Consider the following 12704-nt stretch of genomic DNA (forward strand, 5'->3'; position numbering starts at 1 on the left):
TATAAGATTCAATTCTTCCACCAACACTAGAATTATCCAATACTTGAAAACATGAAAAATTATAATTTTGTCTCTGTTGTCAACCTATTGTGTTTGTCTTGTGACTAAGACAACAATTTTGGCAACAAAATAAACACAAGTTAGAAGTGTGCATCAAACCAATAAATGTTCTGGGATGTTCTTGGGACTTATGAGGCGAAATTTCTCCAGAAACTGACTGCTGGAAGACCAGACATCATCCTTTCAACCCTGCAGAAATCTTGACAAGATTTCCTATTCACTTTGCTGCTCATTTGTTGGAAAAAGATTGAAATTTCATGATTTCCTTTTTTTTTTTTTTTACATATTTTGATTCCTTAGAGTGAACCTCAAATAGAGACTACATTATATCACTGACCTGCTCTGGTTAATTTATAGCAGTCAAGAAGAAAAGGCTGGAATTTAAAAGAGTGCAAGTTTCTTATCTGTGGTTATCATAACCTTTGCAGTTCACACTGTGTTGTTTTAACAAATTATTAGGTTGTCAGAATCCCAAAGAAAGTTGTTGCTTTTTGTCCTGTTTTTTGTTTGTTTTTGTTTTTTTAATAATGACGGAAAAGTCCACACTTCCGGTGCAGAGGGAGCGCTTCCTGGTGGCTGAATCCCTCAACAAATATTTTCAAATGCTTTTATTGATGGATATTCCTGTTCATGTGAATCATGCCTCGTAAAAAGGAGCTCTCAGAAGATTTACGAGCCAAAATTGTTGATTTGCACAAAACTGGAAAAGGGTATAAAATAATAGCACGTACTTTGGGTATTCATCTCTCCACAGTCAGGGAGATTGTGCATAAATGGAGACGATTCAATACTGTGGCTACTCTGCCGAGAAGTGGACGCCCTACAAAGACGTCTGCAAAGACAAAGATCATCAACGAGGTAACCTTAATAATCAGTCTGCAAAGAGTAAGTCGTGCAGCCATGCGTGCATAAAGGCACCTCTGCGGGGCTGCAGCGAGTCATCGAGTTGATTAAAATAACCGGATCACAAAAATAATACATAAAACATAAAACGACGCATCTTATTTATTTAATTATTTATTATTTTATTCATTCTTTAATTTTTTGCTTCGTTGCTTCATTTAAATTAATGCACGACTGCGTATCTCAACTTATAAAGGCGAGGGTTTCTCCCACGTTTGCAACTAAAATCAGACCTGCAGGAGAAGATGCATCTGGGAGCATACGTGTGAATAAAAAGCTTTACAACATTAATGCAGGCAGTCCCCATGTTTTCAACGAAAAAAGACTAGTAACACACCGGCAGCAGTGAAGATGATGCTGTCGTAGTTTTTTTTATTGGATCTGCACACCCGGCGAAGAGCAGAGAGATGGAGCCGTTAGCTCAGGTGGAGCGCTGTTCCTGTAAGCGCCGTTAAAAACCTTTACTAGAAAACGAGCTCCAACGTGAAGAAAAGAGAACCTTTCAGAACCTCCCACCCAGCGCTGTTTGTTTTAAACAGTTACAAAATCTACAGCAAATCCACAGAGGTCAAAATAAAAGCATATGTACACTCTTAACTCAGTGTGACATGATGGTTAAATTAGTCCCACTTTCTGCCTGAGTGATTCCTAATGTAGGTTAATATAAATATAAATTATATTACATAAATTAAAATGCTAATATGCTGCGTTAAATGCTCAAACACACACACAAACACGTTAAGACACACCAAATCTGCCTCGTCCAGGAGACAACACTGTCAGAGCTCTTTATTAATATAAGAAAGTCTTCCAGGAAGACCAAGACTAAAGACTATTTTATTTGATGGCCTTGTTTGGGTTGTATTGATGCTTTATTATATTGTATTGTGATTCATTATTTTGTTAACATTTCATAAAATGTTTCCTTCATAAACTGTTAGTTAAAGTGAGTTCAACTGTTAAAACATTGTAACTTGTAAAATGGAAACTAAGGAGCAGTTCGTTTTAAAAAATTATTATTTTTTTATTCGTTTGAATATTCACTATTGCCGAGACAAAAGTATTTCTTATCCGATAAGTCATTTAATTGATGGAATAATTGATAAAATCCTCAGTTACTAAGGAATCAATAGGTGCAGCCCCACTTTTAACACTAAAGGAATGTGCTTTATCTAACTTTTTTAGAGCCTGATTTATATTTGGTTGGTCATTATTAAACCGCCATAGATTTTTTGGTAACAGCAGTTGTCACGGTGGGGAACACCGGGAGGGTTAAAGGAACGGACCCAAAAGCAGAACACGAAAGAAAACTACTTACTGGTTAAACAAAAGGCGAGCCTTTATTACAGCTGATGACATGAATGCACAAACAAAGCAACACCAAAAGTGGCAAAAACTAAACTAAAACCTAAACTGAAAAAACTAGCATTGGCTATAACAACTCCAATGCTAGTTTCCATATATCCATATATCCATATATCCATCTTCTTCCACTTTATCCGGGGCCGCGGGGGCAGCAGCCTAAGCAGAGAAGCCCAGACCTCCCTCTCCCCACCCACCTCCTCAAGCTTATCCGGGGGAACACCAAGGCGTTCCCAGGCCAGCCGAGAGATATAATCTCTCCAGCGTGTCCTGGGTCTGCCCCGGGGCCTCCTCCCGGTGGGGCATGCCCGGAACACCTCACCCAGGAGGCGCCCAGGAGGCATCCTTGTCAGATGCCCGAACCACCTCAGCTGGCTCCTTTCGATGTGGAGGAGCAACGGCTCTACTCTGAGCCACTCATCCCCGACCCGGAGTGGGCACTCCACCCTTTTCCGGCTGAGAACTGTGGCTTCAGATTTGGAGGCGCTGATCCTAATTCCCGCTGCTTCATACTCGGCTGCGAACCGTTCCAGTGCGAGCTGGAGGCCATCACCCGATGAAGCCAACAGAACCACATCATCCGCAAAAAGCAGAGATGAGATTCTGAGGCCACCGAAGTGAAAGCCCTCTGCCACTTGGCTGCGCCTAGAAATCCTGTCCTTAAAAATTATAAACAGAATCGTGACAAAGGGCAGCCCTGGTGAAGCGCATCACCCACCGGGAACGAGTCCGACTTCTTGCCGGCAATGCAAACCAAGCTCTTGCAACGGTTGTATAGGGATCAAATGGCCCGTAGCAATGGGCCAGACACCCCATACCACCGCAGCACCTCCCACAGGACACCCCGAGGGACACGATCGAATGCCTTCTCCAAGTTCACAAAACACATGTAGACTGGTTGGGCAAACTCCCATGGTCACTCGTCCAGTGTTCCATGACCAGGACGAAAACCGCATTGTTCCTCCTGTATCTGAGGTTCGACTAGCGGACGAATTCTCCTTTCCAGCACCCTAGACTTTCCCAGGGAGGCTGAGGAGTGTGATCCCCCTGTAGTTGGAACACACCCTCCAGTCCCCCTTCTTAAAGATGGGGACCACCACCCCGGTCTGCCAGTCCAGGGCTACTGCCCCTGATCTCCGCGCAACATTGTAGAGACGTGTCAGCCAGGACAGCCCTACAACGTCCAGAGCCTTCAGGAACTTGGGGCGGACCTCATCCACACCAGGGGCTCTGCCACCAAGGAGTTGTTTAACTGCCCCAGTGACCTCACCCTCGGAAATTGGCAGGTCATCCCCCTCATCCCCAGACTCTGCTTCCTCCTCGGAAGACGTGTCAGTGGGATTAAGGAGGTCCACGAAGTATTCCTTCCACCGCCCGACAATTTTCTCAGTCGAAGTCAGCAGCGCTCCGCCAGCACTATACACAGTGCAGGTAGAGCACCACTTTCCCCTCCTGAGACGCCTGATGGTTTGCCAGAAACTCTTCGAGGCAGTCCGAAAGTCTTTTTCCATGGCCTCTCCGAACTCCTCCCACACCCGAGTTTTTGCTTCAGCCACTGCCCGAGCCGCATTTCGCTTGGCCTGTCGGTATCTGTCAGCTGCCTCCGAAGTCCCACAGGGTAACCAAGCCCAATAGGACTACTTCCTCAGCCTGGTTGCTCCCTTCACCTCTTGTGTCCACCATTTGGTTCGGGGGTTACTACCACGACAGGCACCAACCACCTTTCGGCCGCAGCTCAATGCAGCAGCTTCGGCAATGGAGATGCTGAACATGGTCCATTCAGACTCAATGTCTCCAGTCTCCCTTGGAATGCTGTTGAAGCTCTGCCGGAGGTGTGCGTTGAAGATCTCACGGACTGGGGCCTCTGCTAAGCATTCCCAGCACACCCTCACTACGCGTTTAGGTGCACCAGGTCTGTCCTGCGTCCTCCCCTGCCACCTGATCCAACTCACCACCAGGTGGTGATCAGTTGACAGCTCAGCCCTTCTCTTTACCCGAGTGTCGAGAACATATGGTCGCATGTCTGGTGATACGATTACAAAATCGATCATCGACCTGCTGCCTAGAGTGTCCTGGTGCCACGTGCACTTATGGACACTTGTGTTCGTTATGGCCAAACTGTGATTTGCACAGAAGTCCAATAACAAAACACCGCTCAGGTTCAGATCAGGGAGGCCGTTCCTCCCAATCACGCCCCTCCAGGTCTCGCTGTCGTTACCCACGTGAGCATTGAAGACAAGTCAAGACGAGTCTACAGGTGGAGTACCTTCCAGCACCCCACCCAAGGACTCTAAGAAGGCTGGGTACTCTGAACTGCCACTCTGCGCATAAGCGCAGATGACAGTCAGGACCCGTTCCCCAACCCTAAGGCACAGGGAACAAACCCTCTCATCCACTGGGAAGGACCCCAACGTACAGGCAGCAAGCCGAGGGGATATTAGAATACCCACCCCAGCCCGCCGCCTCTCACCAGGGGCAACTCCAGACTGAGACAGAGTCCAGCCCCTCTCCAGGAGACTGGTTCCAGAGCCCAAGCCATGCGTAGAGGTGAACCCAACTATATCTAGCCAGTACCTTTCAACCTCACGCACTAACTCAGGCTCCTTCCCCACCAGAGAGGTGACATTCCATGTCCCAGTTGCCAGTCTTGGTAGCCGGGGATCAGTCCGCCAGGGCTCCGCTCCTTGCCGGCACACAATGCACCCGACCCCTACGGCACCTCCTGCGGGTGGTGGGCCTGCGGGAGGATGGGTCCATGTCCCCTTTTCGGGCTGTGCCCGGCCGGGCTCCATGGACTAAGGCCCGGCCACCAGACGCTCGCCCTCAGGCACCCTCCCTGGGCCTGGCTCCAGGGCGAGACCCCGGTAACCCTATCCCGGGCAGGGCAAACTGTTCCCTCGATGTTTTCCTCATAATGGTCTTCCGAATCGCTCTTTGTCTGGTCCCTCACCCAGGACCAATTTGCTATGGGAGACGCTACCAATGGGCAAAAGCCCCCGGAAAACATAGCCCCTGGGATCCCTGGGAAACACAAACCCCTCCACCATGATAAGGTAGCAATTCACGGAGAGGGTAGCGATTCACGGCTGTAACAACTATGAACATGATTTTGAGCAGGAGCATGAGAGAAGCTATGAAACACAAACATGAGCTAGAAACATGAACATGCCCTGAACAGAATAATAAAGACATTGGAAACCTGAAGTGACGGGGAGAAGGAAAACAGACAACCTGACAAAAACTAAATGAAAACACACAGACTAAATACACACAGGAGGTGATCAGGGGAAGTGGAAACACATGGGGAAACAACTGACTGGAATAAACATAATGACACCACAGGGAACGTACAACTATACACATTAAACATGGAAACACCAGATTTTTCTAAATAAAACCGGAAACATGGAGAGACGTAGACATGACAACACCAGCTAGACAATTAGGACATAGAACAAGCAGAGAGACAAACGCACAGGCATAACTGAAAGTAAAACACTGAGGACAAGACAGACCACATAGAGGACAGGAAAAGATTCATAATCACAAATAGTGATGCATGAGGCTTGTCAACCACAACAATGACAATACTCCTGTTAAAAATCACTGGCAGCTACAAATTGATGTTTCACATCTTTAAATTACCAAATATAATGTGTAGATTCCTTAATTTATCTTTTTGTGTCTCTCAGGCTGGTCATGGCTCTACTGAGCCAAAAGGTAACAGAAGAGGAGATTCAAACCATAAAAAGGTAAAATACCTTAATACTAATACTATATAATAAGAATTATTAAACCTTAGGGAAAAAAATTAAATGTTATTTTACAGTTAATGATCAGAAAGACTGTAACGTCACATTCATGTCGAGATTATATATTTCCGCTCATCTGATACTGAAGTAGCACCCGTATATGTGAGCCTTACAGTAAATGAAATGCTTTTTCTTTCACAATATTAAAATGATCATATGAAGATGTTTATAACAAAGTCCTGTCTTCTAGGCTCATCATGGGTCTGCTGGGCCAGCAGATGATAGAACAGATTCAGACCATCAAACGGTAAATTATCGTTTTGAGAATTTTTAAGGTTTAGAAAGACAAGAATCCAAAATTACTTAAAATCCAGAGAAACTATAACATTGGCTGCAAGGATAGAGTAAAAATGTGCAAAAAGGGAGTAAACTTACCTGATTTAAATTTTGTGCACAAACCAAACAAGCTTCTTTGTCCAGTGTCACACTTCTAGGGAGAAAATAAAATAAGCAACCAGATTTAAATCAAGTGCATTTTTCATCTTTTTATAGGAGCAGTCATGGAAGTTTTTGAAGAAGCTTATTTATCCTCCCTGGCCACTCTAGATACATGTGAAATACACAGAGTGGTCCATGTATATTTGGACACTGACACAAGTTTACTGAAACATATTCCATCTATAGTTATATAATGAACATGGACATAATGTGTAGACTCTCAGGTTTCATTTGAGGGTATCCACATTTAAATTGGATGAAGGATTTAGGAGTTTCAGCTCCTAATATGTCCCACCTCTTTTTAAAAGAACCAAAAGTAATTTGACAATTGACTCAAAGGTTATTTCATATGCAGGTGTGGGCAATTTCATTATGTCATTAATGTCAATTAAGGAGATGAAAGACCTGGAGTTTATTTGTGGTGTGATGCTTGCATTTGGAAGATTTTTCTGTGAGCAGACAACATGCGGTCAAAGGAGCTCTCCATGCAGTTGAAACAAGCCATCTGTAAGCTGCAAAAACAGAAACAACCCATTCGAGCAATGGCTAAAATAGTCGGAGTGGCAAAATCTACAGTGTCGTACATCTTAAGAAAGAAAGAAAGCACTGATGAACTCAGCAACGCCAAAAAAAAAAAACCCTATACGGCTACAGAAGACAACAGTGGTGGATGATCACAGAATCATTTCCGTGGTGACGAGAAACTCCTTCACAACAGCCAACCAAGTGAACAACACTCTCCAGGAGGTAGGCGTATCCATATCAACGTCTGCCATAAAGACAAAACTGCATAAAAGTAAATAAAGGCACCACTCATAAGCCTCAAGAATAGAAAGGCTAGACTGGAATTTGCTAAACAAAAAACAAAAAAAACATCAAAAAAAGGCAGCACAGTTCTGGGAAAATATTTTTTGGGCACATGAAACCAAGATCAACATCTACCAGAATGATGGCAAGAAAAAAGTATGGAGAAGGTGTGGAACAGCTCATGATCCAAAGCACACCACATCATCTGTAAAGCATGGCGGAGTAATTGTGATGGCTTGGGCATGCATGGCTGCCAGTGGCACAGGGACACTAGTGTTTATTGGTGATGTGACACAGGACAGAAGCAACCGAAATTAATTTGGAGGTGTTCAGAGGCATACTGTCTGCTCAAATCCAGCTAGATGCAGTCAAATTGATTGGGCGCTGTTTCATAATAGAGATGGAAAACGACCTAAAACATGCAGCCAAAGGGAGTTTTTTTAAGCAAAGAAGTGGAATATTCTTGAATGGCCAAGTCAGTCACCTGATCTTAACCTAACCCTAACTAAACTTCAGACAGAAAAGCCAAAAACAAACAGGCAACTGAAAGCCACTGCAGTAAAGGCCTGGCAGAGGATTAAAAAGGGGAAAAAAAAAAACCTTAACATTATATTTTAGGTTATTTAATTACAATTACTTTCAAACCCCGGAAATGAAGGGATTGTGTTAAAAAATGCTTTAGTTCCTCACATATATATATATTTTTGCAATCATTTTGTTCAACCCATTGAATTAAAGCTGAAAGTCTGCACTTCAACAGCATCACAGTTGTTTCATTTAAAATTCATTGTGGTAATATACAGAGCCAAAATTAGAAAAAAAGTTATCTCTATCCAAGTATTTATGGACCAAACTGTAGTGCAGCTGTTGTCAAAAGGTGGTGAATGAAATTTCTTATTGAGGCCATTAGTTAGTTGGAGTACTTGGAGACAATAGTATCTAATACTGAAGTTACAAAACATCCTATGGTGATTACATATAAACATTGAATGTGATCATATCATGCTTAGAAATCATAATTTTCTTTATCTCAGGCCACTCATGTGTCTGCTGGGCCTACAGATGACAGAAGAGGAGATTCAGAGCATGTAATGGTAAAGTAGGGGTGTCAAACATTACATGGGATTATTATTGGGATTAAATAATGGATCCGGCATATGTAGTTCACTGATATGTTTAGAAGTTTTTATACTTCTAAAATGAAAAAGGTTCCTCATTCTGTTTTCTTGCTACAATCCATGACAGCATATTGCGAGAGATAACACAGTCTACAATGATGGGGACACAGATTCTTACTCATCTGATTCTGACGAAGATGAAGATCCTACGGTATGCGAAGCTGCCTTGAGTGAAAAGTATTTTAAGGATATTAAAATTATGCCATTGAGATGGTCATCATCCATCTTTTTTTGACTCGTAGGCCAGTCATCTGTCAGCTGGGAAAGCAGAAACCAAAGAGGTAGATCCAGACCATGAAATGGTAACGTATATGCATACAGGAAGTTTTAACATGGGAGTCTGAGCCTCCAGTCTTTTTTCATAGACTGGAGGCTGCCACTCCTCCGTGAATCGCAATCTTATCGTGGTGGAGGGGTTTGTGTGTCCCTGGGATCCCAGGGGCTATGTTGTCTGGGGGCTTTTGCCCCCTGGTAGGGTCTCCCATGGCAAATTGGTCCTGGGTGAGGGACCAGACAAAGAGCGATTCAGAAGACCCTTATGAAAAGAACACCGAGGGAACAGTTTACCCTGCCCGGGATAGGGTTACCGGGGCCCCGCCCTGGAGCCAGGCCCGGGGAGGGTGCCTGAGGGCGAGCGTCTGGTGGCCGGGCCTTAGTCCATGGGGCCCGGCCGGGCACAGCCCGAAGAGGGGACATGGGCCCATCCTCCCGCAGGCCCACCACCCGCAGGAGGCGCCATAGGGGTCGGGTGCATTGTGTGCCGGGTGGCGGCCAGGAGCGGAGGCCCTGGCGGACTGACCCCCGGCTGCCAAGACTGGCAATAGGGACATGGAATGTCACCTCTCTGGTGGGGAAGGAGCCTGAGTTAGTGCGTGAGGCTGAGAGGTACCGGCTAGATATAGTCGGGCTCACCTCTACGCATGGCTTGGGCTCTGGAACTAGTCTCCTGGAGAGGGGCTGGACTCTGTCTCAGTCTGGAGTGCCCTTGGTGAGAGGAGGCGGGCTGGGTGGGTATTCTAATATCCCCTCGGCTTGCTGCCGGTACGTTGGGGTTTTTCCCGGTGGACGAGAGGGTTTGTTCCCTGCGCCTTAAGGTTGGGGAACGGGTCCTGACTGTCATCTGCGCTTATGCGCCGAGTGGCAGTTCGGAGTACCCAGCCTTCTTAGAGTCCCTGGGGGGGGGGGGGGGGGGGTGCTGGAAGGTGCTCCACCTGGAGACTCTGTTGTCCTGCTGGGAGACTTCAATGCTCACGTGGGTAACGACAGCGAGACCTGGAGGGGCGTGATTGGGAGGAACGGCCTCCCTGATCTGAACCCGAGCGGTGCTTTGTTATTGGACTTCTGTGCTAATCACAGTTTGGCCATAACGAACACCTTGTTCGAACATAAGAGTGTCCATAAGTGCACGTGGCACCAGGACGCTCTAGGCCGTAGGTCGATGATCGATTTTGTAATCGTATCACCAGACCTGCGACCATATGTTCTGGACACTCGGGTAAAGAGAGGGGCTGAGCTGTCAACTGATCACCACCTGGTGGTGAGTTGGATCAGGTGGCGGGGGAGGACGCTGGACAGACCTGGTGCACCTAAACGCGTAGTGAGGGTGTGCTGGGAACGACTAGCAGAGGCCCCAGTCCGCGAGATCTTCAACGCACACCTCCGGCAGAGCTTCAACAGCATTCCGAGGGAGGCGGGGGACATTGAGTCCGAATGGACCATGTTCAGCGTCTCCATTGCCGAAGCTGCTGCATTGAGCTGCGGCCGCAAGGTGGTTGGTGCCTGTCGTGGTGGTAATCCCCGAACCAAATGGTGGACACAAGAGGTGAAGGGAGCCACCAGGCTGAAGAAGGAGTCCTATCGGGCTTGGTTAGCCTGCGGGACTCCGGAGGCAGCCGACAGGTATCGACAGGCCAAGCGGAATGCGGCTCGGGCAGTGGCTGAAGCAAAAACTCGGGTGTGGGAGGAGTTTGGAGAGGCCATGGAAAAAGACTTTCGGACTGCCTCGAAGAGATTCTGGCAAACCGTCAGGCGTCTCAGGAGGGGAAAGCGGTGCTCTACCTGCACTGTGTATAGTGCTGGCGGAGCGCTGCTGACGTCGACTGAGAAAATTGTCAGGCGGTGGAAGGAATACTTCAAGGACCTCCTTAATCCCACTGACGCGTCTTCCGAGGAGGAAGCAGAGTCTGGGGATGAGGGGAATGACCCGCCAATTTCTGGGGGCGAGGTCACTGAGGCAGTTAAACAACTCCTTGGTGGCAGAGCCCCTGGTGTTGATGAGGTCCGCCCCGAGTTCCTGAAGGCTCTGGACGTTGTAGGGCTGTCCTGGTTGACACGCCTCTGCAATGTTGCGTGGAGATCAGGGGCAGTACCCATGGACTGGCAGACCGGAGTGGTGGTCCCCATCTTTAAGAAGGGGGACCAGAGGGTGTGTTCCAACTATAGGGGGATCACACTCCTCAGCCTCCCTGGGAAAGTCTATGCCAGGGTGCTGGAAAGGAGAGTTCGTCCGCTAGTCGAACCTCGGATACAGGAGGAACAATGCGGTTTTCGTCCTGGTCTCGGAACACTGGACCAGCTCTTCATCCTCTCGAGGATACTTGAGGGTGCATGGGAGTTCGCCCAACCAGTCTACATGTGTTTTGTGGACTTGGAGAAGGCATTCGACCGTGTCCCTCGGGGTGTCCTGTGGGAGGTGTTGCGGGAGTGTGGGGTGTCTGGCCCATTGCTACGGGCCATTCGATCCCTATACAACCGTTGCAAGAGCTTGGTTCGCATTGCCGGCAATAAGTCGGACTTGTTCCCGGTGGGTGATGGGCTCCGCCAGGGCTGCCCTTTGTCGCCGGTTCTGTTCATAATTTTTATGGACAGGATTTCTAGGCGCAGCCAAGTGGCGGAGGGCTTTCGCTTTGGTGGCCTCAGAATCTCATCTCTGATCTTTTGCGGATGATGTGGTTCTGTTGGCTTCATCGGGTGAGGGCCTCCAGCTCGCACTGGAGCGGTTTGCAGCCGAGTGTGAAGCAGCGGGAATTAGGATCAGCACCTCCAAATCTGAGGCCATGGTTCTCAGCCGGAAAAGGGTGGAGTGCCCACTCCGGGTCGGGGATGAGTTCCTGCCCCAAGTGGAGGAGTTCAAGTATCTCGGGGTCTTGTTCGCGAGTGATGGGAGAAGGGAGCCGGAGATCGACAGACGGATTGGGGCTGCAGCTGCAGTAATGCAGACGCTGCACCGGTCCGTCGTGGTGAAGAGGGAGCTGAGTGTAAAAGCGAAGCTCTCAATTTACCGGTCGATCTACGTCCCTACCCTCACCTACGGCCACAAGCTGTGGGTAGTGACTGAAAGAACGAGATCGCGGATACAAGCGGCGGAAATGAGCTTCCTCCGAAGGGTGGCTGGCCTCTCCCTTAGAGATAGGGTGAGAAGTTCGGCCATCCGGGAGGGGCTCAGAGTAGAGCCGCTGCTGCTCCACATCGAAAGGAGCCAGCTGAGGTGGTTTGGGCATCTGACAAGGATGCCCCCTGGGCGCCTCCTGGGTGAGGTGTTCCAGGCATGTCCCACCGGGAGGAGGCCCAGGACACGCTGGAGAGAATATATCTCTCGGCTGGCCTGGGAACGCCTTGGTGTTCCCCCGGATAAGCTGGAGGAGGTGGCTGGGGAGAGGGAGGTCTGGGCCTCTTTGCTTAGGCTGCTGCCCCCATGACCCGGCCCCGGATAAAGCGGATGAAGATGGATGGATGGATGGATGGAGGCTGCCACTTAAATAACATCCATAGATCGTCACGTTTAAATGTCCTATTGCCTAGTAGAAAGAGGCAGGATTACAGCTTGCAAAATGTGTTGCTCACAAAAGCTAATTTATTTAAATTCATTTTAATTTTTTTACATGGTGCCAAATTACAGCCACAGTCACCTACAGGTGCTTTATATTATAGTAAGATAGTCTCTACAATAAAATTCCCCACTCATAATTGTGCAGGGGCTATAAGAAGGTTCCAGGCACCTATATCCTCTAGATTTCTGCCAGCCTTCACCTCGTCTACTCTGTTTAAGTATCATCATCTGCCTCAATACACATTTTGTATCTCGTTCTCTTATATGTTATAGCACCAAGAACCGACGAGCTGTGCTTCATCTGATGATGAAACT

The 12704-nt window shown here is 47.6% G+C and overlaps 1 protein-coding gene across 9 annotated transcripts in view; it reads left to right on the forward strand.

The window, feature by feature from the left end:
* Positions 1-590: 590 nt before the first annotated feature.
* Positions 591-12704, forward strand: part of LOC146519577 (uncharacterized) — a 35919-nt gene continuing 23805 nt past the window's right edge. For 4 of the 9 annotated variants that reach the window (XM_085155748.1, XM_085155749.1, XM_085155752.1 and 1 more), the window contains exons 1-6: positions 591-918; positions 6018-6077; positions 6328-6384; positions 8417-8476; positions 8628-8711; positions 8803-8862. In XM_085155748.1, coding sequence (XP_085011874.1) covers positions 700-918; positions 6018-6077; positions 6328-6384; positions 8417-8476; positions 8628-8711; positions 8803-8862 — 540 coding nt within the window. In that variant the 5' untranslated portion in view covers positions 591-699. Of the gene's footprint in view, positions 919-6017; positions 6078-6327; positions 6385-6407; positions 7323-8416; positions 8477-8627; positions 8712-8802; positions 8863-12704 lie in introns of those variants that run through there. The other 5 variants (XM_085155760.1, XM_085155761.1, XM_085155762.1 and 2 more) reach the window with 3 other exon arrangements.

This window comes from Neolamprologus multifasciatus, chromosome 4, assembly GCF_963576455.1.
Source record: "Neolamprologus multifasciatus chromosome 4, fNeoMul1.2, whole genome shotgun sequence".
NCBI classification, from domain to species: domain Eukaryota; kingdom Metazoa; phylum Chordata; class Actinopteri; order Cichliformes; family Cichlidae; genus Neolamprologus; species Neolamprologus multifasciatus.